Genomic DNA, 25823 nt, shown 5'->3' with positions numbered 1-25823 from the left:
CAAATTGGTACAGCATAAATAATAATGTTAGAACTGGTAACTTTAACCACTGAGAAAAAAGCTGTCAAGGAAGGAACTCTATGAAAATGCAGTCTACTGAATCCTTTAGAGTACCAATATAGGTCTTTGAAACATTAAAATAAAAGTGAGTAGCACCAACTTGGGAAGAGCCATTGTTGGCAATATCAAATTCTTCTTGTTTCCTACAAGCTTCTGCAAGCGCAACTCTGTGAACAGGATCCCAGATTTTTTCTTTCCGCTCTTTCTGCAAAGGCAAAAAATTGATCTCACAATCAGGCAGACAAACTAGTCACGTAAACAAACCTATATGGTTATACCCTGCCAGCAGTTCAGATATTACAAAATTCTGAAACAAAGGCTTACCAAAACCATTTCTAGTGAAGGTAATAAAGAAAATCAATTAATGAAGTTGGTTAGGAGAACAAGTTTATCAAGTCACACAAAATATCTTCATACAGTTATTTCCCAATTTATACCTGCCCTTCTCCACAATGTAGTATGCCACACCAGGAACCCTGTCTAGTACTAGAGTAGCAGATACCCACCCCGGACCTGTACAAAGCTGGGAAATGCAGAGAGGCAAGGACAAAGTCATGACTAGGAAAGACTGCAGCTTCACTGGGAAGGGCAGGCGTCCTCAATCATCCCTGTCCAGGATGCCCCACCCTCTTCAGTTGGACAGGGTTCCAGGCTTCTGACATCGGTCCTACTTTAGCCATTCTTCACCACAAAGTATCTCCTAACGAAAGTTTTCTAGATAAAAGAATCCTTTCAGTAATCTAGTAAACTGGATTATCTATGAAGAGTCCACTTCAACTTTATGATCTATATTCACATGTCAATTTGTTCCTTATAAAAACTGACTGAACATAATACACAAATAAAAAGGCCCCAGCATCTGTGTGTTTATATTCAATCAAAACTGTGTGCATTAAGGTAAGTGTTGGCTCATGGATCTGGAAGGAAAAATATTCTGTGGTCAGATGACAGCACCCACATCTGCATCAGCATTACTGTCAATCCTACACCTTGTTTACTGAAGTACTGGACTCACATCAGCAATCAGTGTCACAGCAGTGTTCGGAAATGGCACTGTGCAACAGAGTAACCCACAGCAGTTCCCTTAATAGAGCAGACATTGAACTCTTCAAACATTTGCATCATCACAGAAATTGTCACTTGACAGCAACTCTTTAAAGCAAAATTGCCACACTTAGCTCTTCTTTCTCTAACTACAGACATGTTTTATTTTATTCATGTATGTGTATGCGTGAATTTACGTGAACTATGTGCATGCTGATGCCCATAAGCCAGAAGAAGGCATCAGATCCCCTAGAACTAGAGTTACAAGTAGTAATAAGACATCTGTGGTTAAGAGAACTGCCTGCTCTTCCAAAGGTCCCGAGTTCAATTCCCAGCAACCACATGGTGATCCTCATAACCAACTGTGATGAGATCTGGTGCCCTCCTGAGGAAGAGACCTGGTCAGTCGTCCTCCTCAGCTCAGACCATGAGACCCAATATGAACAAGTTCAACAAAACCGCCAGCATTGCCAGGGCATAAATTCCATTTTTTCAAAAATTTCATGAGTCATCTGATGTGGGTGTTGGGAACTGAACCTGGGCTCGATGCAAAGACAGTAAGCTAAGCTGTTGCACGATCTTTCCAGCCCAACGTGTGCCTCGAGCAAGAAGACTAGACAACAAGATAAATGGGGCAGATTTTCTTAGAGGACACAAGAACAAGAATCAAGAGATCTATTCTTTAACAAAGTTCTTAAAAAATCTAAAGCTCAGTTTATGTCATCTACCCATAAGAATCCCAAAACCTGAGTTCGTTTAGTTTTGCTTTATTCTTCCTTAAACTAACTAGCCCATGCACCCAAGACTAAGAATGCCTTTAAGTAAAACACATACTCTTGAACAGTCTTTCAAAGTCCAAGTCCCTAGAAGATTTAAGACCTCATGACATTTACAAGACCAAAATTTAAATTAAAAAAAAATCCTTTTTCTTCAAGTAGGAATCTAAGCATATAATACGTGCAAGCAACTGATTGTGGGTTTCTCATTACCTGTATTCTTTCCTTGAGAGCCTTTGGATAGAAGTCATATCCATTTTTAATGCCAATATGATATTTTCCTGAAGGATTTGTCCAGCTTGCAGGAATCTGTAGGTAAAACAAATTGCTCATTCACTTACTTCTCAATGCCAATGATACACCACTGTGGGATCAAACTATCTCACATCCACTCTACTGGCTCACTGTGGATAAAGAGGCTTATGTATAGGAGAAATACTTTAATACTCTAAGTGGACACTTATGTCACTATGGCTTTATAGTTTATAAAATCCTTTGAAAATATATTACTTGGTTAAATCACTAACATTATTAACCAGTTCTTAAACACTGCTGACGCCTCATCTCTCCCTTTATCGCACCTGTGCCATTAAGAAGCAGGGAGAAGAAGCAACTTTCAGAACTTACCCCACACTCAGACCTCCTATTAGAGTAAGACCGTCATTCATCTACAACAGCAGCATACAGACAGTGCACAGATATTACATATGGCTCGTTGGATCCTCATGGACAAAGCACTATAAAATCATGCTAATTTCACTAAGATCTCTAACACTCTCAAATTATCTCACCATCTGTAAAAATAGGTTTTAATAGAAAGATGAAATGAAATTACTTATATAAACCGGAAGGTAAAAAATTGGAATCTAGTTCCATCATGGGATTCAGTTAAAAAGGTACGAGATTTTAGACCAGACAAATGTGGCTGTGACTCTCAACTTTACCACTAATGGAGGGGTACATTTATTTCCTCTTGTGTGCAAGGAAAATATATCCCATAATCCTAACCTTATGACTGTATTTTGGGGATGGTGATGGGGTCTCTCTATTCTTCTTGGAAGCAATGTACCACAGTTTCAGAGAAGTTGATAAGCAAGCAAGCACTCCATGGAGAGGGGAAGAGTAGCTGTCTCAAAAGTGAAGTGGCAGCACTGCAGTTCTAATGCATATGCCTTAGAGAAGTGTCTATGAATGTTTATGTGGGCGACATCTTCACACACATGTCATTTACCCTCTTCTCTTCCCAAATCATGGTAGGATGAAATAGCAGAGCCAAGGTCTTTTGAGGATGCAGGCCCTTTTAGTGCGTGTGTGGGAAAATACCTGCCACCTTAGCTTCTGATGTTCGGAGAACAACCAACCTATCAGCAGCCTCAAGGCCATCTAACCACAAAAGGGCATTATGAAATGGCAAATGCCAAGCTACATCAGCAGTTTCCCTTTGAGAATGGCTCAAGGTTCATCACGGCTCTCGTGCTCTCTGTTGGCTGACAATTTCTGCTTCTCCAGGATGAAGCCTGTCTGTTATTCTAGACCTTGATTTCTATGAAAGCTGGGATCTGCAGTAGACAGGCAGGCTGCTCCACCACTCATGTCTATCTTCAACAGTGAAGCTGGGGATCATAACGACCTTATGATTCCTACGAATCATAAAATGCAATGAATATCAAGCAATTTAAAGTATCAGAATCTATTCTGATTCATCCTAATTATGAAAAACAGCTGTTAGCTTTGTGCTAAATACGAAGTTGAACTGCCAATGAACATCTGGCTGTCCCATGCATTTAATCCCAGCAGCCGGAAGCAAAGGTAGGTAGATCTCTGTGAGTTTGAGGCCTGCCTGGTCTATATGATAAACTCCAGGACAGTCAGTACTACTCAGAAACCCTGTCTCAAAACCAAAACAAAGACAACAGAAATCCTCACTTGTTTCACTTGTGGTCCCCTTCTCCACTCATTCCCGCGCTTCACAGAAATTATTTCCTACATAGAAAACCTCATCATATTAGATATATAAAAACTATTATTAAAGGCCTATGTTTTAACTAATAATTTGAGAGTCAACTGGCTGTATATTAAATCTCATCCATTGTCAGAAAAAACATTCTTCATATTCTTAAAATGCCTTGACATAACAAACACAGTGACAAAATGCTGCAACAAAGTGCCACTAGCAGGCAACACAGGAGCTCACTGTACATGACCTCTACAAACTGGGGAGTGACAAGTGAAAACGTTCAAAAGGCCATGAGATGCCAACTAATAGAGAAAAGCACAACTCAAAAGCTATTCAACAAATTTAATCACATTAGTTAGCATATATATAAAAATCAATGAAAATAATCCTGTGGTCAATTTATATTTAACTATAAATAAAACAAAAATTCCACAGGGTCATAGAGGTACATATATCTCAAAAATTAGTATTATCTACCTTCCTTTAAAGGTAGACTAGCTATAAAAATTATATACAAAAAACTCAAAGAGAATAAAAGTCATGCTACATTAACTTAGGCAATTATGGAATGTCATTTTTTCTACTTAAATAGTATACATTTTGAAGTTATGTGTGATATCTTTAGCAAAGAAATATTTTAAACGGTTTAAACTACAGATGGTAATTACAATCATCTTTCTTACAGGTGTGATGTATATCTGTGTGAGAGTATGCACATGTTGTACATATGAAGTACATGGAGGGCAAAGGTTGATGTAGAATTTCTCTACTGCTCCCCATCCTGTTTTTTGAGACAGGGTCTCTGAGTAATCAGAAGCTAAGACAGCTGGTCACTGGGATCCAGAGATCCTACTGATTCTACCCTGAAGTGCTGAAGTTACTGCTGAATGCTACCACACTGCAATTTTAGATTGGTGCTGGGGATCTGAATTCAGGTCTTCATGCTCAAATAGCAGATACTTCATCTACTGAGCTATCTCTCCAGGTCTCCATGGAGATCAACTTTGTCTCATTTTTTAAAGACAGGATATATTGTTTTGTATGTAAACCCACTTTGCCTGGGACTCAAAATCCCTGTCTGGAGTACATAATCTCATTATTATAAACTATAGTTCATTTCTAAAACTCTTAAAAGAGGTTGCCTAACAAATAGGACATTTTTCTTAATGAACCAAATAGCACCCTGAGTTGTTTCAGTCCTGCCGGCTTCACAGCACATGCCTATAAAGTCACACACACTCTTCTGTATGCCTGCATTAACCTTTTCATAAAAGTTTTCAATTTTTGAGGCTAAATACAGATTATTTTTTAAAAGGTTTAACTTCAATGTGGTAAAGTGAGAACAGCAGGTATGGAGAACTGAGTCGAGAACGACTGGAAAACCACCGGACAAAGAGAACTAAGAAGTAAGACTTAAAGGTGAGCCAACCTTTGGACTGCTAACACGACACTGTCATAGACAAATTTCACAACCCAGAAAGTCTCTTTCTCCCCCCCCCCCACCCGCCATGTCTTACATAAGTTCATGGCTTTCTCTTGGCTCAAATGTCTCCTGGGAGCTTCAGGATAGACAGGACTGCTAACAAACTTTGAAGGTAGCCAAGTTAAAAGAAAGACATGAGAATTACTGGGGAACTATAGGAATGTTAATGTGTGATGTAGGCATACTAGGTTTTCTTATGAAAAAAATGAGACTCCAACTTCAAACTAAGTATTAAAAAAATTCCGGTCAAATTCTCTAAAACAAATAAGAAAAAACACAACTTTCTAGGTATACTGGGAATACTGTCATATTCAGTCATACATTTAATTAATTTTAGAGCTTTGAGTTTTCATTAAGTACATACGTATATGTAAAAACTGAAAATTTCAATTTAAAATAGAAAATGGATATATAAAAGAATGCTACAAACTAATAAGAATACAATGCACAGTTCAGTAGCATTAAAATTAAACAAAACAAAAATGAAAAGGGTAAATGAATGTTTAATACTTCATACGAAACCCAAAAGCCAAAATCTGATTTTGAAAAAATGGCTGATCTCATTAAACAAGTGCAAATTAAACTTACAACATGATATACTGAGATTCCCATCCTTTTTAAAGATTTTTTTTTTAAGTTCTGAAAATTCCAAGTATTTGAAGTTAAAAGCTGGCCAAGCACGATGGTACACACCTATAATCCCAGCACTTGGGATGTGGAGGCAAAAAAATCAGGAGAATACAAGGCCAGTCTCAAATAAAAGGTAAAGACATTAGTAATGACCTAGTAAAGCTGTATCTCCATGACTCAGCAATTCTTCTGGCACACATCCTGGAGACATCCGCACACATACACAGGAAATATGCATAATGCTTTCAAAACAACTCTTACTCAACAGTCCCAAACTGCAACAGTTCGATACACAGAGCAAACAGAATGTGCTGTATAGAAATCTTATCATATTGCTTAGCAATAAAACTGAACCCATTATCGCCACATTCAACAACAATAAAGACCAGTCAATCTCAAATCTTGCAAACACCAAGAACAAATACAGAAATGAGGGCATCCATGAGAAGCTGAAAAGTAGAGGAAACTAAATACTGCATGTTATTTATCTGCACAAAGGTGATAAAACAACAAAGATTATCACAAAAGTTGAAACAGGTTATGATATGGCAGAAAGAAGTAAAGATTGTAGAGGACTATCATCCGAAAACAATGGCTACCAAAGTATTACATGTACTTGGTCTTAAACAAGAAGAATGAGGCTCTGTTGGCTGTTTATGAGCTATTTGGAAGAAGGAGAAGATAGTAAATATCAAGACAGATATTTACTTCACTGTAACACATGGCTAAGTCAAAGGAACTTATTGTACTACTTTCAGAAAATGGTGTCCTGAAGAGGTAAGGAGAGCCAAGTGACTAATAATTATTCCTTCCTGATACTACAAAACATCTCAGCCAAGTGGTGGTAGTGCCTTTAATCCCAGCACTCAGGAGGCAGAGGCAGGAGGATCTCTACGAGTTCAAGGCCAGTCTGGTATAAGAGAGCTAGTATCAGGACAAGCGCCAAAGCTACACAGAGAAACCCTGTCTCAAAAAACCAAAAAGAAAAAAAAATTCTCAATACCTCTGTAAGTACATTTTATGCATGGATGAAGAAGGGAAAGATTGGTACAAAGTCTGTATGAAGAGCAACTGATTTCCACCATCGTATTCCACAAGCTATCCAAACTTAACCAATCAGTATCTCCCCGAGTGGACTAGGAGGCTGGTCAAGAGGTCAACTCCCTGGAGAACGTTCATAGCAAATGAAGCGATAACACACTCCGGAGAACAGTCTTCATGTGAGCGACAGGCAAGACTATCAAGTCTCGATTGCTTTACCTTATTTATTAAGGAATGATATATTACATAAAACTTCTACCTTTGAGCACTAGTGACAATAGTTGTTCATATAGCTTACTGAAAGCTTAGGTTATTACAGTTATCTAAAAATAAGAATAATTATGTAGGTCTAAATCTGCAGGGCTCACTAGAGGTGTGATCTACTGTCGTAGAGTAAATTAATGTACTTCAAACTAAGTCTGCTTCTTCTAAAAGATTAAATATAGCCGGGCAGTGGTGGCACATGCCTTTAATCCCAGAACTCAGGAGGCAGAGACAGGCGGATCTCTGTGAGTTCGAGGCCAGCCTGGTCTAGAAGAGCTAGTTCTAGGACAGGCACCAAAGCTACAGTGAAGTCTTGTCTCAAAAAAAAAAAAAAAGACTAAAAGTAAAAATCATTCTCAATTCTTTTGTCATCCTCTAAATGGATTAACCAGTAACTCATAAATAGCTCTGTGCTTGTTTTATATCTACTGTCTCATGCTTAGTTTACACATTCCTTTCTACCAAGAACAAAATAAAGCAAAGCCAGTCATTTAAGTTGGTAAACTGTAGGGCCTAAATATTTCTTCATGGTCAGGTTCACTGAAAAAGTGATGAAGGAAAAAAAACTGTGTAGGTGGTTACTTTCTCTTTTTTTTTTTTCTCTTCCAAAGTTAAAACCATTTGTTGACCTCAATTTAAAAAAAAAAAAAATCCCAATTACAAGTACTTTAGTGAACAATAACTTCTAAGATGGCCCTCATGACCCACACCTTACAGTATGCTGTCATGAATACCTCTTCCAGGTGTCTGCTGATGACTGCCTGATTGCCAATGAACAGAATACAATGAAGAGATGGACTATCACTTGTAAGCTAGTCTTATAAAAATCCATGACGTTCACCGTGATTATTCTCTTAGACTCTTGCCCTGAGAGAAGACAGCTGCCATGCTCACTATAAAACAACTCTGTCAAGAGGGCCATGTGGCAAAGAAACAAGGGGTAGTGGTACAGCCTTTAACCCCAGCTCCCGTGAGGCAAAATAGGCAGAACTGGGAACAGCCTGGTCTACCTAGAGTTCCAGGACTGCAAAGACGACATAAAGAGACCTGTCACAAAAAGAACAAAATAAAACGACCAAACAAATAAACCAAATTATGTCCATGGAACAGCCAACTTCCCAACGCTCATTAGCTAAGCCTTTAAATGAAATCAAAACCATGGTCAACAATTTACAACTTCATGAGAAATTCACAAATATAAGCTGTTGGGAAACTCCACCTGAACCCAATCGTCACATTCCAGACCCCTGCCTGAGAAACCCAAGGGGAAGGCCCCTCCCCCTGAGATGCTCAAGACCACGAGTATAGGTCTTTATATCCAGAACTGACCCATAGTTTCGCCTTCCTTCCAAGACTACCCAGGAGTTGCTTTGCTCAGATTAAAACCTGGTCTTATTAATTCGGTTTGATTTGGCTTATTACATCTGTGGAGGATATCCAAGAGCTGGGGATCCAATATTTACCATAAGCATCCATCAACATGACAACCTATGTTCTTAGAAGACAGTAATGGAACGTCTCCTTATTTTATCCTAAGGGTTTTGGGATAATTCACTTTATAAGTAACAGGAAAATACTACTCTAGTGCCAATTTAAGTTTAAAAATATTAAGATGTTTTGAAGCAACATTACAAAATGAAGGAAGAGGAGAAAAGAACCAACAAACTAAAAAGCCCATTCAATAAGAAGAGAAATGTTCCAACCTTAAGCACTCTTCCAGAAAGACCAATAATTTCCCCATCTTTTGGCTCTACTTCTGTAGCAGTATTCACATCACCACTTCCTGTGGTATCAATGATGTCAATGATTTTTGGTTTTCCATCAGTTGTAACCTAAAAATTGAGACAAAGAAAATGAGTTAGATTTTGTCTTTAAAAAAAGTAATATAAATCCATGTATGTACACACTATATAATATATATATATATATATAATTGCCTATGGAATCTTTCATTTATATTAAAAATAATATAATTAAGAGAAAAGTATAGGGGCTGGAGAGATGGCTCAGTGGTTAAAAGCACTGGCTGCTCTTCCAAAGGTCCTGAGTTCAATTCCTGGCATCCACATAGTGGCTCACAACCATCTGTAGTGAGATCTGGTGCCCTCTTCTGACCTCCAGGCATACATGCAGACAGAATACTGAGAATACTGTATACATAATAAATAAATAAATCTAAAAACAAAAAAAGAGAAAAGTATAAATAAACACTAAAGAAAAAATTAAGTCATGGAAACAATATACAACCCTTTTAAGTGATTTCATATATTTCTTTAATATTTGCAATCTTTTGGGTATTGGATAAAGCAGCTGTCAGTACACAAAAATTCTTTATCTTACATACAGCAGGGTGAGGAAGTAGACAATAAATAAAGACATAAAATACTGAGAAATTAAGCTAAAGACAGGAAATAAGAAGTACTGATTTATCCATTCTAACTTGGTTGGTCAAGGAAGGCCTTGCTGAGGAGGCAACGTGTGAGCAAATATCCAAAGAAAAGTATGCTCTGGGCTGGGTAGGAAACAGTAGCATTTTATTACTCAATGTCGAACCAGTACTTCAAATTTCGTAAACCCCAAGTTCAAAGGTTAAACATTCCCATATTTGTTTTGCTCCCAATGTTATCCTTCTAAGTACCATCCTACACCAGTTGCTCAAGCCATGAACAGAAGTGTTTCTGACTATCTCATTTATGTCTTGCACCACAGCTATCAGGAAGTATTTCCTCTACAATGAAATTCAAATCCATTTTTCTACTTTTTATCACCATTGTGCCAGCTTGCCAAATCACTGGCATCTCTTCCTTTTGTAATGTACACATCACCTTCTTAAATTGAGTTGAAACTCACTCTTTATGGAGGTCCTGTAACTTAATGTGTGGAATCACACACACACACACACACACACACACACAAACATGGCAACAGTAAAAGGATACTGGGTGTGCGATAACCAAAACTTAATTCAACTAAATGTGTGTCAGCACTTAAGCCAGCTGAATTGTATGGGCACTGCGGTTTTGGTGTTGAATATTCAACACGCATACTTTTACTGTGCAGGCCATCAAACTACAAATCTCATTGAACACTTGGTTGAAACACCCGAGGCTGTGACCAGGCTCTATTCTATGGACTGCTGTATTTTTACTGCATGAAATCTTCTACTCTCAGAGAAACCTAATGGCTTAATTCCAGAAATCACAGCTTTTCATATTTTCTCTCCACCACTCCTCGGCATGTAAATATCAAATTAGTTTATCTTTAAATTGGGCTGTGTTAAACAAGCTTATTCATTTCATTGAGTATGTGCATTTGCTTTTAGTAAATGCTTTTATATGCAACCAAATTTTTTAAATAATTTTTAAAAAGATTTATTTTCACTTATGTGTTTGCCTAAATAGATGTATATGCACCACATGTGTGCCTGGTGCCCTCAGAGGGCAGAAGAGGATGATAGATGCTCAGAACTAGAATCGGATGTTGTTGTGAGCTTGGGAACTGAACTCACTCGCAAAGACGCAGGAACAGTGTAATCACTGAGCCATCTCTCCAGCTCCTAAAATAAACTTCTTTATGACTTATCAGTAAATGCTTGATTTGTATACTTACTGTATTTGCCTATATACCTGGGGTTGTGTAAAAGTTCACAGGAAGAGAGAGGTCGGGTACGAGTGAAAAACACTGAAGACCCTTACATAAGCCATGTTCTTTTTTTTTGGTTTTTTTTTTTTTTTTTGGCTTTTCGAGACAGGATGTCTCTGTGGTTTTGGAGCCTGTCCTGGAACTAGCTCTTGTAGACCAGGCTGGTCTCGAACTCCCAGAGATCCGCCTGCCTCTGCCTCCCGAGTGCTGGGATTAAAGGCGTGCGCCACCACCGCCAGGCATAAGCCATGTTCTTAAGGTGCTCCTTCCACAGTGGGCCCCTATGCACTGTGCAGACAGACTGTGTTTTATTACTCCTCTCCCTCCAGATTCATAGTACACTCAGAACACAAGATGCTCTGTGGCACTACTTCCCATAAAATGTTGACTATTTTTGCCTCGACTGTTTCATACAACCCTCTTCCTTAGATTCTTTATCTCTCCAGCTGTCAAGAGCATCCGACTGTGCATTTCAGTTCTCTAGCCATCGCCCTTCAGAGACCTTCCCACACGACTCCATGTGTTCCCCGCCCTCAACTGCACACTGCACACGGTTTCTAGTCATCGCCCTTCAGAGACCTTCCCACACGACTTCATGTGTTCCCCGCCCTCAACTTCACACTGCACACTGTCTCTAGTCATCGCCCTTCAGAGACCTTCCCACACGACTTCATGTGTTCCCCGCCCTCAACTTCACACTGCACACTGTCTCTAGTCATCGCCCTTCAGAGACCTTCCCACACGACTTCATGTGTTCCCCGCCCTCAACGTCACACTGCACACGGTTTCTAGTCATCGCCCTTCAGAGACCTTCCCACACGACTTCATGTGTTCCCCGCCCTCAACGTCACACTGCACACGGTTTCTAGTCATCGCCCTTCAGAGACCTTCCCACACGACTTCATGTGTTCCCCGCCCTCAGCTTCACACTGCACACTGTCTCTAGTCATCGCCCTTCAGAGACCTTCCCACACGACTTCATGTGTTCCCCGCCCTCAGCTTCACACTGCACACTGTCTCTAGTCATCGCCCTTCAGAGACCTTCCCACACGACTTCATGTGTTCCCCGCCCTCAACTTCACACTGCACACGGTTTCTAGTCATCGCCCTTCAGAGACCTTCCCACACGACTTCATGTGTTCCCCGCCCTCAACTTCACACTGCACACTGTCTCTAGTCATCGCCCTTCAGAGACCTTCCCACACGACTTCATGTGTTCCCCGCCCTCAACTTCACACTGTTCACCTCACAGGACACAGCCCAGCTTTCCACAACACACATGGGGCGACTCTCATCAGTGTCTCCTGTTAGAGTACATGCTCCACAGAGACTCTCCATTCAAGTTGCAAACAGACACCCAACAACAATGGCTGGGTAGTAACATTTTTTATGACTGAATGATCCTACTTAGTATCGGCTCTAATAACTTAGTTAAGATATATTTCTTTACTAGCTATAAATTTTCATGTGAGCCACAACACTACTGCTACAGGAAACTGTAGTAGATTATTTTTACAGACAAATAATTGATAATTGTTGGAGCTAGTTTTGCAAAACCAAGTCATTGTGTTCAATATATACTTATGGAGCATGCCTATACTTAAAGAAACTCAATACTAATTTTTATAGTAAATGATCTAATATATATTTCTACCAATGGTATTCAAGAATCTTACTACCATCCTTAACCTCATCCTCACCAGTATCTGTTAGTTTCTTAATGATAGAAATTCTGCGTTGGTTAAGCTGGAATCTCAATATAGCATTGACTTTGTTGCCCTGATGGCTAAGGATGCTGAATTTTTTCATATGTTTATTGCATTTTGTATATTTTTTTAAATCAAATCTCATTTATTTTGTGTGTAAGGGTTTCTGTGTGAGTACAAACATGCCACAGGAAGTCAGATGGAGTTGGTTCTCTCTTTCCACCATACAGGGACATGGCAACTCAACCCAAGTTGTCAGGATTGGCAGCAGGCACCTTTACCACGGAGCCACCTCACAAGCCCTTCCTACTTCTTTTGAGGGCTGTCTAAATCACTTTCCCATTTATTATTGTCTGTTGAGATATACACGTATAAAAATGTCATAAGGAGCCGGGCGGTGGTGGCGCACGCCTTTAATCCCAGCACTCGGGAGGCAGAGGCAGGCGGATCTCTGTGAGTTCGAGGCCAGCCTGGACTACAAGAGCTAGTTCCAGGACAGGAACCAAAAGCTACAGAGAAACCCTGTCTCGAAAAAAAAAAAAAAAAAAAGCCGGGCGATGGTGGCGCACGCCTTTAATCCCAGCACTCGGGAGGCAGAGGCAGGCGGATCTCTGGGAGTTCGAGACCAGCCTGGTCTACAGAGCTAGTTCCAGGACAGGCTCCAAAGCCACAGAGAAACCCTGTCTCGAAAAACCAAAAAAAAAAAAAAAAAAATGTCATAAGGAAACCCATCATTTTATACAATGAACATATACACTAGTTAAAACTCTATTCGTGTATGTGTATACACACACGTATATATTCTCTTGCGCTCTCTCTCCCTCTCTCTCTCTCTCTCTCTCTCACACACACACACACACACACACACACACACCAACAGGAATCAGGCATGAAAACACAAGGTCTGTAAAAAAGAGAAAGAAAGAAGAAAATAACAAATGTCAAGAATGTAACAAGCACAAAGTCTTCAGACTTTTCTTCCACCTGGAAAATTCATAAATCTTTAGGACCAGGGTTGTGGCCATTCCTATTAAATCATTTGACTATCATGAATCTTTTCCCCAACACAAAGTATTTCCTCTATAGTATATGCAAAATTTTGTATTTACCATATACTCAAAGAAGCAGTGACTCTTAGAGAAAACAAGGCGCATTTTTTCTTGATAGGGCCAAGAAGGTACAGCTGTGGATCACACGCAGAACTTTGTCATGCTGCCTTGAAAAACCAAGTTCCAAAGGGACTGTCACGCTTAGGATTTTTGTTTTGTTTTGTTTGAACAGCAATCTATAAGCTTTCTTGGATATTTATACTAGAAGAAGGCTGATAACCAGAAGGTTCAATCAATATGACAATTTAGAAAAAAAAGTCACAATGAAAATCATGATCAAACTAGTAAAACAAAACCTCATTATCAGTATGTGAGAAGAGGAAAAGCCAAAGAGATTTAGTGATTTGTTTACCATGTATGATATCTGTTAAGTTTTACGTATAAGAAGTGCTCGTGGTCTCTCTCTCTCACCCCCCCCCCAACACACAAAGACAGACAGACAGAGAAGAGAAAAAGGGAGAGAGGAGCAGACAAACATACAAAATACACATTTTTGTTCACTCTATTGGAGATTTTCTAGGAGACAAAAGAATTTGGGCCTAAAAAAAATATAAAGGCAAAATCATATGAGAATTTTGCAGTAGAGGCTTGGGATAAGAAGGAAACTCAACTAGTAACAGAGGAAATATGGAGTCCATCTTTAAGGAAGGAGAGGTGCGTGGATGAGGGCTGGCAAGCCTGGAAAATGGAATTATGGAGAAAGTCACAGTAATAACCTTGAGGGGGAGACTGGGAAATGTTTCCTGGATACTAACTAAATAAAAAGAAATCGCCTACCATTTCCCCTAAATGTCAGGAATACAAGTTGCTCATTTCTCCACTGTAGCTATTATGGAGCAGAAAATGGTATGGGCAGGAGCTATTCATTAAACATTTGTAAAGACCAGAACAAGAGGCGAAAGGTTTGCTAACCATCAAAAACAAACGTTCACTAAACAAAGAAAAAATAGTATTTACTTGAAATTTCAACAGAAGAAATTGAAAATGTACATTTAAGTATGTGATTACTACTTAGTAACTTTTATTCCGAGAGCATGATCAATTTATAAGGATCCCTGCTTTTAGAAAGCTTCTTATCAGTTGAGATAACAGAGGAGTAGAGATAATAATCCAAGACAGTAAGAGTTTAAGGAAGTAGTCAAGAAATTCCCTAAGAACACAAAGCTCAGCTCGCAGAAACTAAACCCAAGTAAATGACAGTCACTAAGACTAAAATAAAACCAATTATATATGTTGGGTTACTTATTAATATTTTAGTGAGTGGGCACACTAAAAATACTTTATTTGAGCTGGGTGGTAGTGGCACACACCTTTAATTCCAGCACTCGGGTGGCAGAGGCAAGCGGATCTCTGTGAGTTCGAGACCAGCCTGGTCTACAGGACAACCAGAGCTATTACACAGAGAAACCCTGTATCAAAAAACAACACAAGGGCTGGAGAGATGGCTCAGAGGTTAAGAACACTGACTGCTCTTCCAGAGGTCCTGAGTTCAATTCCCAGCGACCACATGGTGGCTCACAACCATCTGTAATGAGACTGGTGTCCTCATATGGCCAGCAAGGAGACAGACAGAACACTGTATACACAATAAATAAATAAATCTTAAAAAAAAAAAACCACAAATACCAAAAAAACAAAAAACTTTCATGGAGTTATTTGTATCTATTTACCTCAAATTGTTTTTTCTAAAAGGACAGTTCCCTATTATGCATGCACGTCTTTTTCAACAAAATACTTATTATTACTAGCAGATTTGATACCAAATAAATTTGATATATGCTTTCCAAGAATTGTAACCAGGAAAAATGTAAGGCGGGGTAACAAGATGAAAAAATGTAAGCACTATTAGGAATACTTACAACTTGAGAAGAGAACAAAAGGGAGAAAAACGAAAATCACTGTTAGCCGGAAGTTACTGGCCTTCCTCATGTCTACAGCCACAGACCTTAACAGTAGAGCTAAACACCTGGCAAAGGCTGAATGAGATCAGTAATGTCTTAAAGGGTCAAGCAGGAGTCTGCAGGAGACTATGGAAGCTTTTGGGCAAATTAAGGACCACAGGCAAAGGCAAGCATTAGGACCTGCAACATCCAGGTGCCTAGAAGAGATGGAAATCAAATGCTCAAGAGGGAAGCACGGAGTGAAAGGTGGTGCTGAGGCTAAGCCCAAAGGTCAAACTTGAGGGGGGGGGGTGAAAGGCTTGCAATAGAATTCAAATTTTTGGAGATTTATTCAAAAGCAAAGTGACTTAGTTTTGAACAAATACATGATTCTAGGATTGCTTCTGGTGGGTAAGTTTGGGAAAGTGAAGCATAGATCAGTGGTGAGCTAAGAGTGGCATCTACAGTTGCTTTTGTGGACGGCCTCGACCAAGTTTTATCTGGTCATGAAACACGTGCACGATCTCAGTCTTCCCGCCATCCTACTGCTCTATCTCTGAAACACCCACAGCTTCCAGGACTTTGTTATTTAATGGCGCAGTGGGCACCAACCAGAGGCCTGAATGCTTGCTAAGGGAACATTTCATCATCTACGGAAGGATTACTCTCCTCAGTCTGTCGGCATACCCAGCCCCGCCCTCTACTCTGAAGACACCCAGAAGCTGGGACAGAAAAAGGACTTGGCCTGCGGAAGTTAACGAAGGAGGAGACGACTGGCTCTGTCCCTCAAAGTTCTCATTTTTGTCTCAAGTCCTTCACTGAGATCCCATTTGGCATCCCAAATGGCCAGGTCAGTCCCCTCTTCTATTTTTTTTTAATTTCTATTTTCTTTCTTACCTTAATGATGTATATACAGAGCTACAAAATTAATGCTTGATGATCTTATATTCTCATTTGGTTTTAATATTTTATTGAGTATTTATGTTGTATGTAAATACCCAACATTATTTTCTCTTCAGACAATGTGTAAGTATAGACCTACCATAAACTCCTCCTACTAGACATTTATTGTTATTTAGGACTTTAAGATAGTATTTAAAACTTTTCTTCAGCACTTTATTGATTTTCTCAATTGTCAAGTAATTCTACAGGGTAAAAACTGTTCCTTTACAGAAACAAAATACTTTGATAAACAGAGCTGGAAATCCCACAAATGCCCACTGAGCAGGTCTACTCCAAAACCACCTGACCTCTAACAAAAGAACCAGCCAGCCACTTACCCTGGCTATTCTCCCACGCATCCTACAACAAGCTAGCACACACTGCTGTGTAATGGGCAGCATTTCCACTGTGTGCCAAACCCTCTATGTGGCAATGCTGTCACCAAGCCTTAGCAATTACCATTCATAAAAGAACAACGGGTAGTCCACCTGGAGGGAACTCATTACCTGAGCTTCTAAATCAGGGGCTCTGTCAGACAGGACCACCACTAGCTGTGCTCCAGAGAAAGGAAGAAGCAACAAACCCTCCAGATCAGGACTCCCCAGAGATCCATGGAGTAGTCACACAGGCTTCCTTCCCATCCCTTGCACAAGGAAAGAACGATGGGGGGGGGGGGGCAAAGTCTAGGAATAAAGGATTAAGCATCCCTCCTTTGTGAGGAAGAAGTTAATATATTATCTATGCAATCTAATGCATCTATCTGATAGATACACAGACACAGGGCCGAAAAGGAGGCAATAAGTTAGTCAGGGAAAATATTCAACAACGGCTGGAAAAGTACTTATTAGTAGGTTTTAGTAAAAGGTTAGTTTACTTTAAAAACAGAATGCATTTTAATCAGAGGCATTTTTTTTAACATCAGTTTTCTGTAAGGTCCCTCCCCGAAAGACTTCTAACTTTAACTTGCAGAAAGGAAAATAAAGTCATTTAAGGAAATCATAGCTAAAGTATATCTTTTTTTTATGTTCTGAGGCGTTTAAAAAGTCTATTTTCTTAAGGCCTGAAAAGTTCGCCCCTAACAATTTAGTTGTGCCTTATGTAAAAGTCTAACCCAGATTTCAAATACACAGCAGATAACTTAAAAATACCAAAGTCTCAGAAGAAACCATTCCGGAAGCGGACCGAGTTGTCTTCTGGGAACCCCGCTTTGCTGGTCTTGCCAAAACCAATCTGTAACCACATCCCTAACTGCTGCCCCATCGGTGTCACCCCCCCCCCCCTCCCCGCACCTCCAAGGTTAAAAACTGTAAAATCCTGGCTCGGCAAGACCGGGCGAGGACCCCGACGAGGTGTGGGGCCTGGCTCGCCCGGATGACCAGCAGGGCTTCCCCGCGGCCCCCGATCCCGATCAGCCACGCCGACCACGCCGCTTTTGTGTGGACCAGGAACAGGGTCCTGCGGTGGCCCGGAGCTGTCCGGCCCCGTCCTCCGGCTCGGCCCTTCCGGTCCCGGGCCCTCGGCGCTGCCTCACCTGCATGCCCGGAGCCCCGGGATCGACCCCCGTGTCCAGGACGGCGATGAGCACCCCGCGCCCGTCATACTCCGGGTAGCGGCACAGGAAGGAGGCGGCCCCGGTCTCCTTCTTCGGCAGAAGACCGTGGAAAGGGAAGGGCTCCTCGGTCGCGGCGGTGGCCATGGACGCGGTCTAGAGGACGGGCGAGGAAGAGGCAAACCGCCAGGCTGCTCGCGGACCAGCGGCGCGGGGACAGCCGGCGAGGCGGGGAGGGGGCGGGGCCGTGCCGCCGGGAACCAATCGCGTGCGGGCAGAGCGGCAGAGCCAATGACGTGTCGCCACGTCAGCTAACGGCGCCGCTGAGAGGCGCTACGTAGGCGTGTAGCTGGGCTGCGGCGCAGGGGTGGAGTCTGATCGCTTCCAGCTGGAGCCCGGTTCCTAAAGAGGGGGAGCAGAGAGCCCGGGGCTCGGTGTCCGAGCTGTCACTGTCTGGGAGACGCCGTCAGAAGAACGGGCCGCCCGCCCTAGCTGCGGGATCCCCGTCGGTTGCTGCGGGCTCGGAAGTCTCGGATTGAGCGGTGCGGGCTCTGTGGCCGCTGCTTTCTGGGGGGGGGGGGGGGGGGGGGGATGGATGGAGTGGGGAGAGGCAGCGCCTTAGTCAACAGGAAGAGGTTTGTCGGCGATTCTGTCGCCAGTGATCTTGAAACAAAGCACGGGACCGAAATGGGTCCCTCTTGTCTTCGGGGCCTGCTCTTGGCCTCCGGGATTCCTGAAAAATTTCTGCCTACTTTTCTCCATCGAAGTTCCTGTTTTCTCCTTCAGGCTTAGCACTGTCCTTAAACCATAGTGCTTTTTTTTTTCCCCATTAAGATATCCAGTGAGGATGACCAGCTTCTGCGTTCTGTGGTCCCTGAATGAGCTGGCTGTGCCTATACCTACCAGGGTAATCTTAATTGCCCCACTGACAATCTTGTAAAACCCTCTCACAGCTATTAAATACAGTTTATGACAACTCAATTGTTGTTGACAGCTTCACATGCAAATAATTATGTATGTGCTTTGTTTTGCATTAAATAACAAGAGTCGGCGTCAAGGCTAATAAATAAAGTCTTAAAAAATAAAGCCTACCGGGAGAAGATGAGCAAAGGAGTCAGGACCGCGAGGGGTTCGTCCACCCACTGAAACGGTGTGACTGATCTAATGGGAGCTCACCAAGGCCAGCTGGACTGGGACTGAAGGAGCATGTGATCAAACCGGACTCTCTGAATGTGACTGACAATGAGGGCTGACTGAGAAGCCATTGATAATGGCACTGGGATTTGATTCTACTGCTTGTACCGGCTTTTGGGGAGCCTAGACTGTTTGGATGCACACCTTCCTAGACCTGGATGGGGCGGGGGGCTTGGACTTCCCACAGGGCAGGGTACCCTGACTTCTCTTAGGACTGGAAAGGGAGAGGAAGGGGGAGTGAGGGAGTGGGAGAGAAATGGGAAGAGGGGAGAAGGTGGAAATTTTGAATGGTATTATTTATAAAGCAAAAAATAAAAATAAAAAAATAAGGCCTATTAAAAAAATAAAAAACTAAAGCCTACCATGATTTCTAAATAGGAAAGCAAGTGCAAGTGACATTTGAATATATCTAAACCACACAGATAACAAAACAGCAGTAAGTAGTTAACTACTTTCATAATTAAAAAGAAACAATTTCAGAGAGGAAAATAATTTTTTCCTATGCAATCATGGGCCCTTTGCATTTCTGTGGACTCCAGCCTAAGAGGCAGAGGCATGGAATACCTTATATGTTACTTTTCAAACCACAGTCCTCCCAGTGACTCCTCGAACTTTGCTCTGGTGTCTGCAGCAATTCCTGCTGATTGCCTTCATTGTTCATTCTATAAGGCCCGAAGAGTTTGCTCTTGCTGGTGAGGGAAAGGCAGCAAGGTCAATGCTATCTTCATTCCCAACCGTGATTCATAACCTTTAGGACAGAATTGGAAAGCACTTAAGTATCTGAGCAGCAGAGGAAAGAGAATGACAAACTCTCCAGGGACTTTCAGTACTGAGCATGCAGCAGTGGCAGAAGGAACTGATGTGCAGCTTCACAGGAGCCTTGGCCCAACACTTCATTTCACATAGAGGAAATGACCGGAGGCCCCGGGTTACAAAACAACTCTCTGCTGAGACTAAGTTGTTTTCATGGTCTGCCTGCAGTGCTTTCTACCCTACCGTGTTGTGCCCACCAACCAGCGTACGAATGCTGTTCAGTGAGTGCTGAGAACTGCTTTTTATGAAAACTAAGTGCCAGGATTTTTAAGAACTGAATTTCAAGTTTTTTTGCTGCATCTCCCACAAGTTTTTAAATTTTTTCTACAGTTTTAAGGTGACATCTGATGCCCTGTCAGAGACTAGGAGACCTAAAGGACATTCTTTCTGGTGTACGTATGGACTAGCATTTTTTATCTCACTGATTTCTAGGTAGCCAGTTCAATGCCTAACATCCTTTACTTACAAAACACTCAAACACTGAAAGTTAACCACTCAGTCACTCATTTTGCGACTTTATTTTCATTCTCTACAGATCTCAATCTGGATGTGATTTGCATTTTTGAAGATGTGACTTCCATTATAAATACCCCACAAATTCAATCTCTCTTATAAGTACATAAGATTATAAAATGTATTAAATTGTAATTTTTAATAATTTCTTGAGATCAAAATGTTAACTTTTCTTTTGGATTGTTATCTTATAATTACAAAGCTGATGAAAATACAAATAAATCTTAAGATTAAAAATGAGGAAAAAAGGAGGGGATGGGAGGGGAAGGGGGGGAAGACAAGGCAGCTTTTACACAGATGTGTGGCAGGAATAAGCTACACTTGCATTAGTAACAGACTGCTTGAGTTGATAAAGATGAGATTTCCATGTGTATGCACGTCTCCTGTAAAACCAGAGCCATCAGCTGCTACCTTTTAGGGAGCAAAACTGGGATACAGAAGTATTATATTCCTGTCTCAAAGGTGACAACAACAAGATCTGGGACAACTACTCCCATCTTTTTGAACCAATGAACCACCCATGACAAATGTCATCTTTAGCTATAACCTTTGCATTGATTGGAGATAAGATGGATATAATGAAATGTTGAAAATTAAATACAAAACACCCCAGAGAGCACTACATGCTGTTGTTATCCTGACCATCCCCCAGCACTTGATCCGTGTAGGAGACCCTGAGTATGTTTGAAAGACTAACATTTATTTATGTAATGTGGTCCCTGGTTGTGGCACCTACAATCCTAGCTCGTAGAAGGTAAAAGCAAAAGGATTTTGAACTGGAGGCCAGTTTGGGCTATACAACCAGACTCTCAAAAAAAAAAACTTATTATTGATATAAATTTTTTTCTATGGTACAGAATATTGGAGTTTCATTTTCAGTGTTAAAGTATTTCAGTTTGTTCATTCTGTATGCTTCCAAGACTACTACTCCTGTAGGTAATAAAAGACAATATTCAGGATATGTGTCTCCCATTTAAAAAATGGAAGACCCGGTCATGAAATAGGAGGTGCAGAGGAGAAGAGACATGTCCTTCCATCATAGGCACGTTTTCAGGAAGTTTAGAAAATGTTCCAGGTTTTGGGCTGGAGAGATGGCTCAGCGGTTAAGAGCACTGTGTGCTCTTCCAAAGGACCTGAGTTCGATTCCCAGCAACCACATGGTGTAAAAAAAAAAAAAAGAAAGAAAAGAAAATGTTCCAGATGTGAAGCATCTGGAAATTGTGCTAAAACAGCCTGTGACGCTGTAATATAGCTGGAAGCCCTCTATTTTATGTAGAGCTGAAGCCACTTTAACTCAACTCAAAACCTATTATTTATCCATAGTACTGCACATTTACACACGTTTACATTTTTTTCTTCCTTTGGTGCAATGGCATTCCTGGATAGAGGTGGTTTTTTTGTTTGGGTTTGTTGTTGTTTTGTTTTTTTTTTCTTTTTGGTGTTGAGTTAGTTTGTGCTACTTGACAACCTGACCATTGGATATAAAAAGGAAATAAGTAGAGAATATTTTGGGTGAGGAGAAACAATGAAAATACCGGTAAACAAAATAAGACTTAAGATGTGAGAGGAGGAAGAGAAGGCTATGCCAAGGAGGTCATTAAACCAAAGCATCTATCTTGCTGTGTGAGGTTAAGTAAGAGACTGGATGCCCGGCAATTCCCAGGGAGGATTGTTTAAAGCAGGAAGTGCTGAGTCAGATGTATTGTGCCTTCTTTCAACCCCTGCCCACATGACAATGCAAGCTCATTACACAGCAGTATTACTGCACCTTATGATTTACAGAACATTTCATAATCAGATTTCCTCAAAGAGGTAGAGACTAAGCACTTAACACCCCCTGGCCCTCCAGGCTTTGAAGTCGCCCGCCTTTGCTGCAAATCCACACCTTCCTGTGGATGGCTCACAGCCCAGGACTGACTGCAGTAGAGATCTCAAGGGAGCTGGTTCCTGGGAGATGAGGGATTTCTTTGACTCTCCAAAGTCTTTGTCAAGTGTTCCTTAGTGAGTATGATGATCTAGGATACAACAGCTCAACCTTCTTTCCCTCTGGACTCAAAGTCGCATGTACAGCATAGGCTGATGCCTCTGCCAGAGGTGTGGATGTGATTTTAGACTACACAACACTTCACTTCGCTCAGGAGAATCTTGCTTACTTGATTCTGTCTTGTGTTCCTGGAGAACCGGTATATATATATATATATATACTATATATATATAATGCATATATATATATGCATTCCTCTGTACTATTACAATGAACCTACATATATTAAATATGCACATAGCCCAGAAATCTACTGTGATGTAAATCAAAGCTTCACAGCTGGATTTATCTTCCAGATCTCAGGCGGTGGAGCTTAAAGAGTTGGTTGCTACAGGCATTGAGGAAATTCATTCGTTCTCCCTGAGGCCATTCAGACACTCTGATTTTCAGTGGGTGTGAGGATGTAAACCCTAAAAGGGAAATCTATTTTGAAGGAATCTAGTAACATGCATTTTACCTGTTCCCTCCATATGTGACAATCATTGAAAACAAAAGCCAGATAGAAAAAGTTGCTTGATACAGATTCTATAATTTACAAACATATCATTTAAAAACCCGTGGAACAAAATAGCTTATAATAAGCTCACCCTCTTCAAAGCAGTCGGTCAAGAGCTTTGGGGGATGCAGTTAGCAGTAGAAATCCTCAGGCTAACACTAACTGATGCAAGAGGCTCCATCCTGAAAACCACACTCTCCCCCCTCCAAGTTCACCGGTTACCTTCAAATCTGAACATGTTCACTTTCAATGGCCTACAGCTACATCCATCCACATATGTCACTATTTTAACATGTGCAAAGAAGAGTCACGTATGTGCCAGCTAGCTCTCTGGAGGCTTGTGTCTGTCAAAGAAACCATACCGGCATCAGACGGCTTTATTTGGATCTTTTTATAACCATTCCCTTTAAATAGGTAATTCCATATATTTGTGCTAGTCCAAAGAATTGTGGATATATATATATATATATATATATATATATATATATATATATATATCTCAGATACATGTGTTGAAATGAGGCCAGGCTTATATATGTCTGTGTCCATCTCTGAGTATATGCATTTGTGTGGGGGGGGGGAGTGTGTGTGTGTGTGTGTGTGTGTGTGTGTGTGTGTGATGTGTCTGTGTGTGCGTGACAGAGAGAGACAGAGACAGAAAGATGAGCTCTTCGGGACCTTGATTTTTCTTCTTCAACCTCACACTGAGTTTCCTAATTCAAGATTGGGCTTCACTGGGAGTTTCCTGAAAGACCCTACAGACCCCCTCCTCAAAACCCGCAGCTAGCATGCTCCCGGGGGAACGTCCTGTTTGCTTTAAAAAAACTCTCCGGGCCGGGCGGTGGTGGCGCACGCCTTTAATCCCAGCACTCGGGAGGCAGAGGCAGGCGGATCTCTGTGAGTTCGAGACCAGCCTGGTCTACAGAGCTAGTTCCAGGACCGGTTCCAAAAACCACAGAGAAACCCTGTCTCGAAAAACCAAAAAAAAATAAAATAAAATAAAATGTAATATAAAAAAAAAACAACTCTCCGGATCAGCAGCCAGCCTGCTCCTGTAAGAACATCCCATGTGCCTGAGAGAGCAGGAGATAGAGATAGGAAGACTGCAAGGCAAGATGTCAATAAGATAGGATATCAACAAAGCAGGTTAACTATAAGATAGGAACAGGATGACTGTTGCCAGGCATCCATGCTGAGAGAGGAAACCATTCATGCCCCCGCTTCATTCCGGTCAACCGATAATCATGCTTTTGCTTCTGTAAACTTGCTTTTTGCTCTTCCCTATAAAAAGGCCTTCCCCCAGTCTGCAGGCGCGCAAGTCCTCCGAAAGACTTGCTGCCCACAGGTACCTGTGTCTACTCAATAAACCTCTTGCGATTTGCATCCGTGTGATCTCGGCCTGTTCCTTGGCGTTGGGGAGGTCTCCTCCCGAAAAGAGGTCCTCGTCGAGGGTCTTTCATTCCTAACTTATGACTATGCTAACTAATTTTGATTAGGTTCATTATTCAGGATGAGGTCTGGCCCATGGGAAACCTTGAACAAATATTTGGTGCTAAGATATGGAAACTGATAAACCAATGCTATTTTATTCACATAAGCATGTTTATATTTGTTTTAACATAATTATATATAATATATGCTATATTATATAAGCACATTTATAGTATGTATACTATTAAGTGCTAAAAACATTTGAGCTTTGAAGCCCTGAAGATTTGTGATATATATTCAGTGTTGTTAAAAGCATCATCCCTTTCCTCTCTGACCTATCCTTCACATTTGCCTTCACATCCAGTGAGATTGTAGAGTATGCAAACATTTCTGGGATTGGGATCAGGAGGAGCTGAGTTAGGATGATTCTCTCTGAGATTAATAGACTCTCTATGTATTTATGTGGCTAACGTTCATGTCCTCTACAGTTATGCTGTCTTGGTGTAGAAATAGCTTCCAGAGATTCAATCTGCTCATTGTGAACACCTCCCTGTGGTGACGCCAGCAACATAGCCAGAACCTGTGTCACAATGTGCAAGCCTCCTATGGTGCATGGAACTGGGGGAACCTGAGTGATGGAAAAGGAACACGGGAGAAAGCTGCAGCATGGGAAAGTGGGCTGTGGAAGACGCTTTCACCCAACAAATTTTGTGTGAGCCGCAAGCTGAGAAATACAGAAGGGTATAGTCTTCTCATAAGACTGCACCCAGAAGAATATGTATTCACTGTAACTAATGGCATAGATGTTTCTCAGTTTCCCTGGCTGTTGCCATGATAAAACATCCTGACAACAGCCATTTAGGGAAAGAAGGGGTTGTCTCACAGTTTCATAGTCCAGAACTGTTAGGAAAACAAGGCAGCAGAAATTTAAAGCCTCTGGTCACGTCACATCCACAGTCAAGAATGAGAAAGACGTGCACACATGATTGCCAGTGTCAGCTCAGTCTCCCCGTTGTATTCAGTCCAGGGCCTAGCCCTAGGGAATGGTGCCACCCGTGGGCTGGGTTTTCCCATATCAAGGAATGTGATCAAGACAATCCTGTGCTATCTCAAAGAGCCCTCTTTATCTCCTTTCCAGCTCAGCTACCCTTTTCCACCATCAAACATTCCTCCCACTCACCCTTCAGTCATAAGGGTAGAGTGGGAAAAAGACTTCTGGTCTATGGGACTCTCCCATTAGGATTGTGAG

At 41.3% G+C, this 25823-nt stretch overlaps 1 protein-coding gene across 4 annotated transcripts in view; it reads right to left on the bottom strand.

The window, feature by feature from the left end:
- The window catches only part of Tpp2 (tripeptidyl peptidase 2), a 64477-nt gene extending 46174 nt beyond the window's left edge, over positions 1-18303 (bottom strand). For 3 of the 4 annotated variants that reach the window (XR_012908856.1, XM_075956357.1, XM_075956359.1), the window contains exons 1-4: positions 18066-18303; positions 8959-9087; positions 2094-2189; positions 161-265 (exon numbers count right to left, since the gene is read on the bottom strand). Coding sequence is in view for 3 of the 4 variants with exons in the window: in XM_075956357.1 (XP_075812472.1) it covers positions 161-265; positions 2094-2189; positions 8959-9087; positions 18066-18230 (495 nt within the window). In the remaining variant the exon portion in view is untranslated. The remainder of the gene's footprint in view (positions 1-160; positions 266-2093; positions 2190-8958; positions 9088-18065) is intronic. The other variant, XM_075956358.1, reaches the window with a different exon arrangement.
- Between the last annotated feature and the right edge of the window lie 7520 nt (positions 18304-25823).

This window comes from Microtus pennsylvanicus, chromosome 22, assembly GCF_037038515.1.
Source record: "Microtus pennsylvanicus isolate mMicPen1 chromosome 22, mMicPen1.hap1, whole genome shotgun sequence".
NCBI lineage: Eukaryota > Metazoa > Chordata > Mammalia > Rodentia > Cricetidae > Microtus > Microtus pennsylvanicus.
This window is presented reverse-complemented; position numbering and strand designations above follow the sequence as displayed.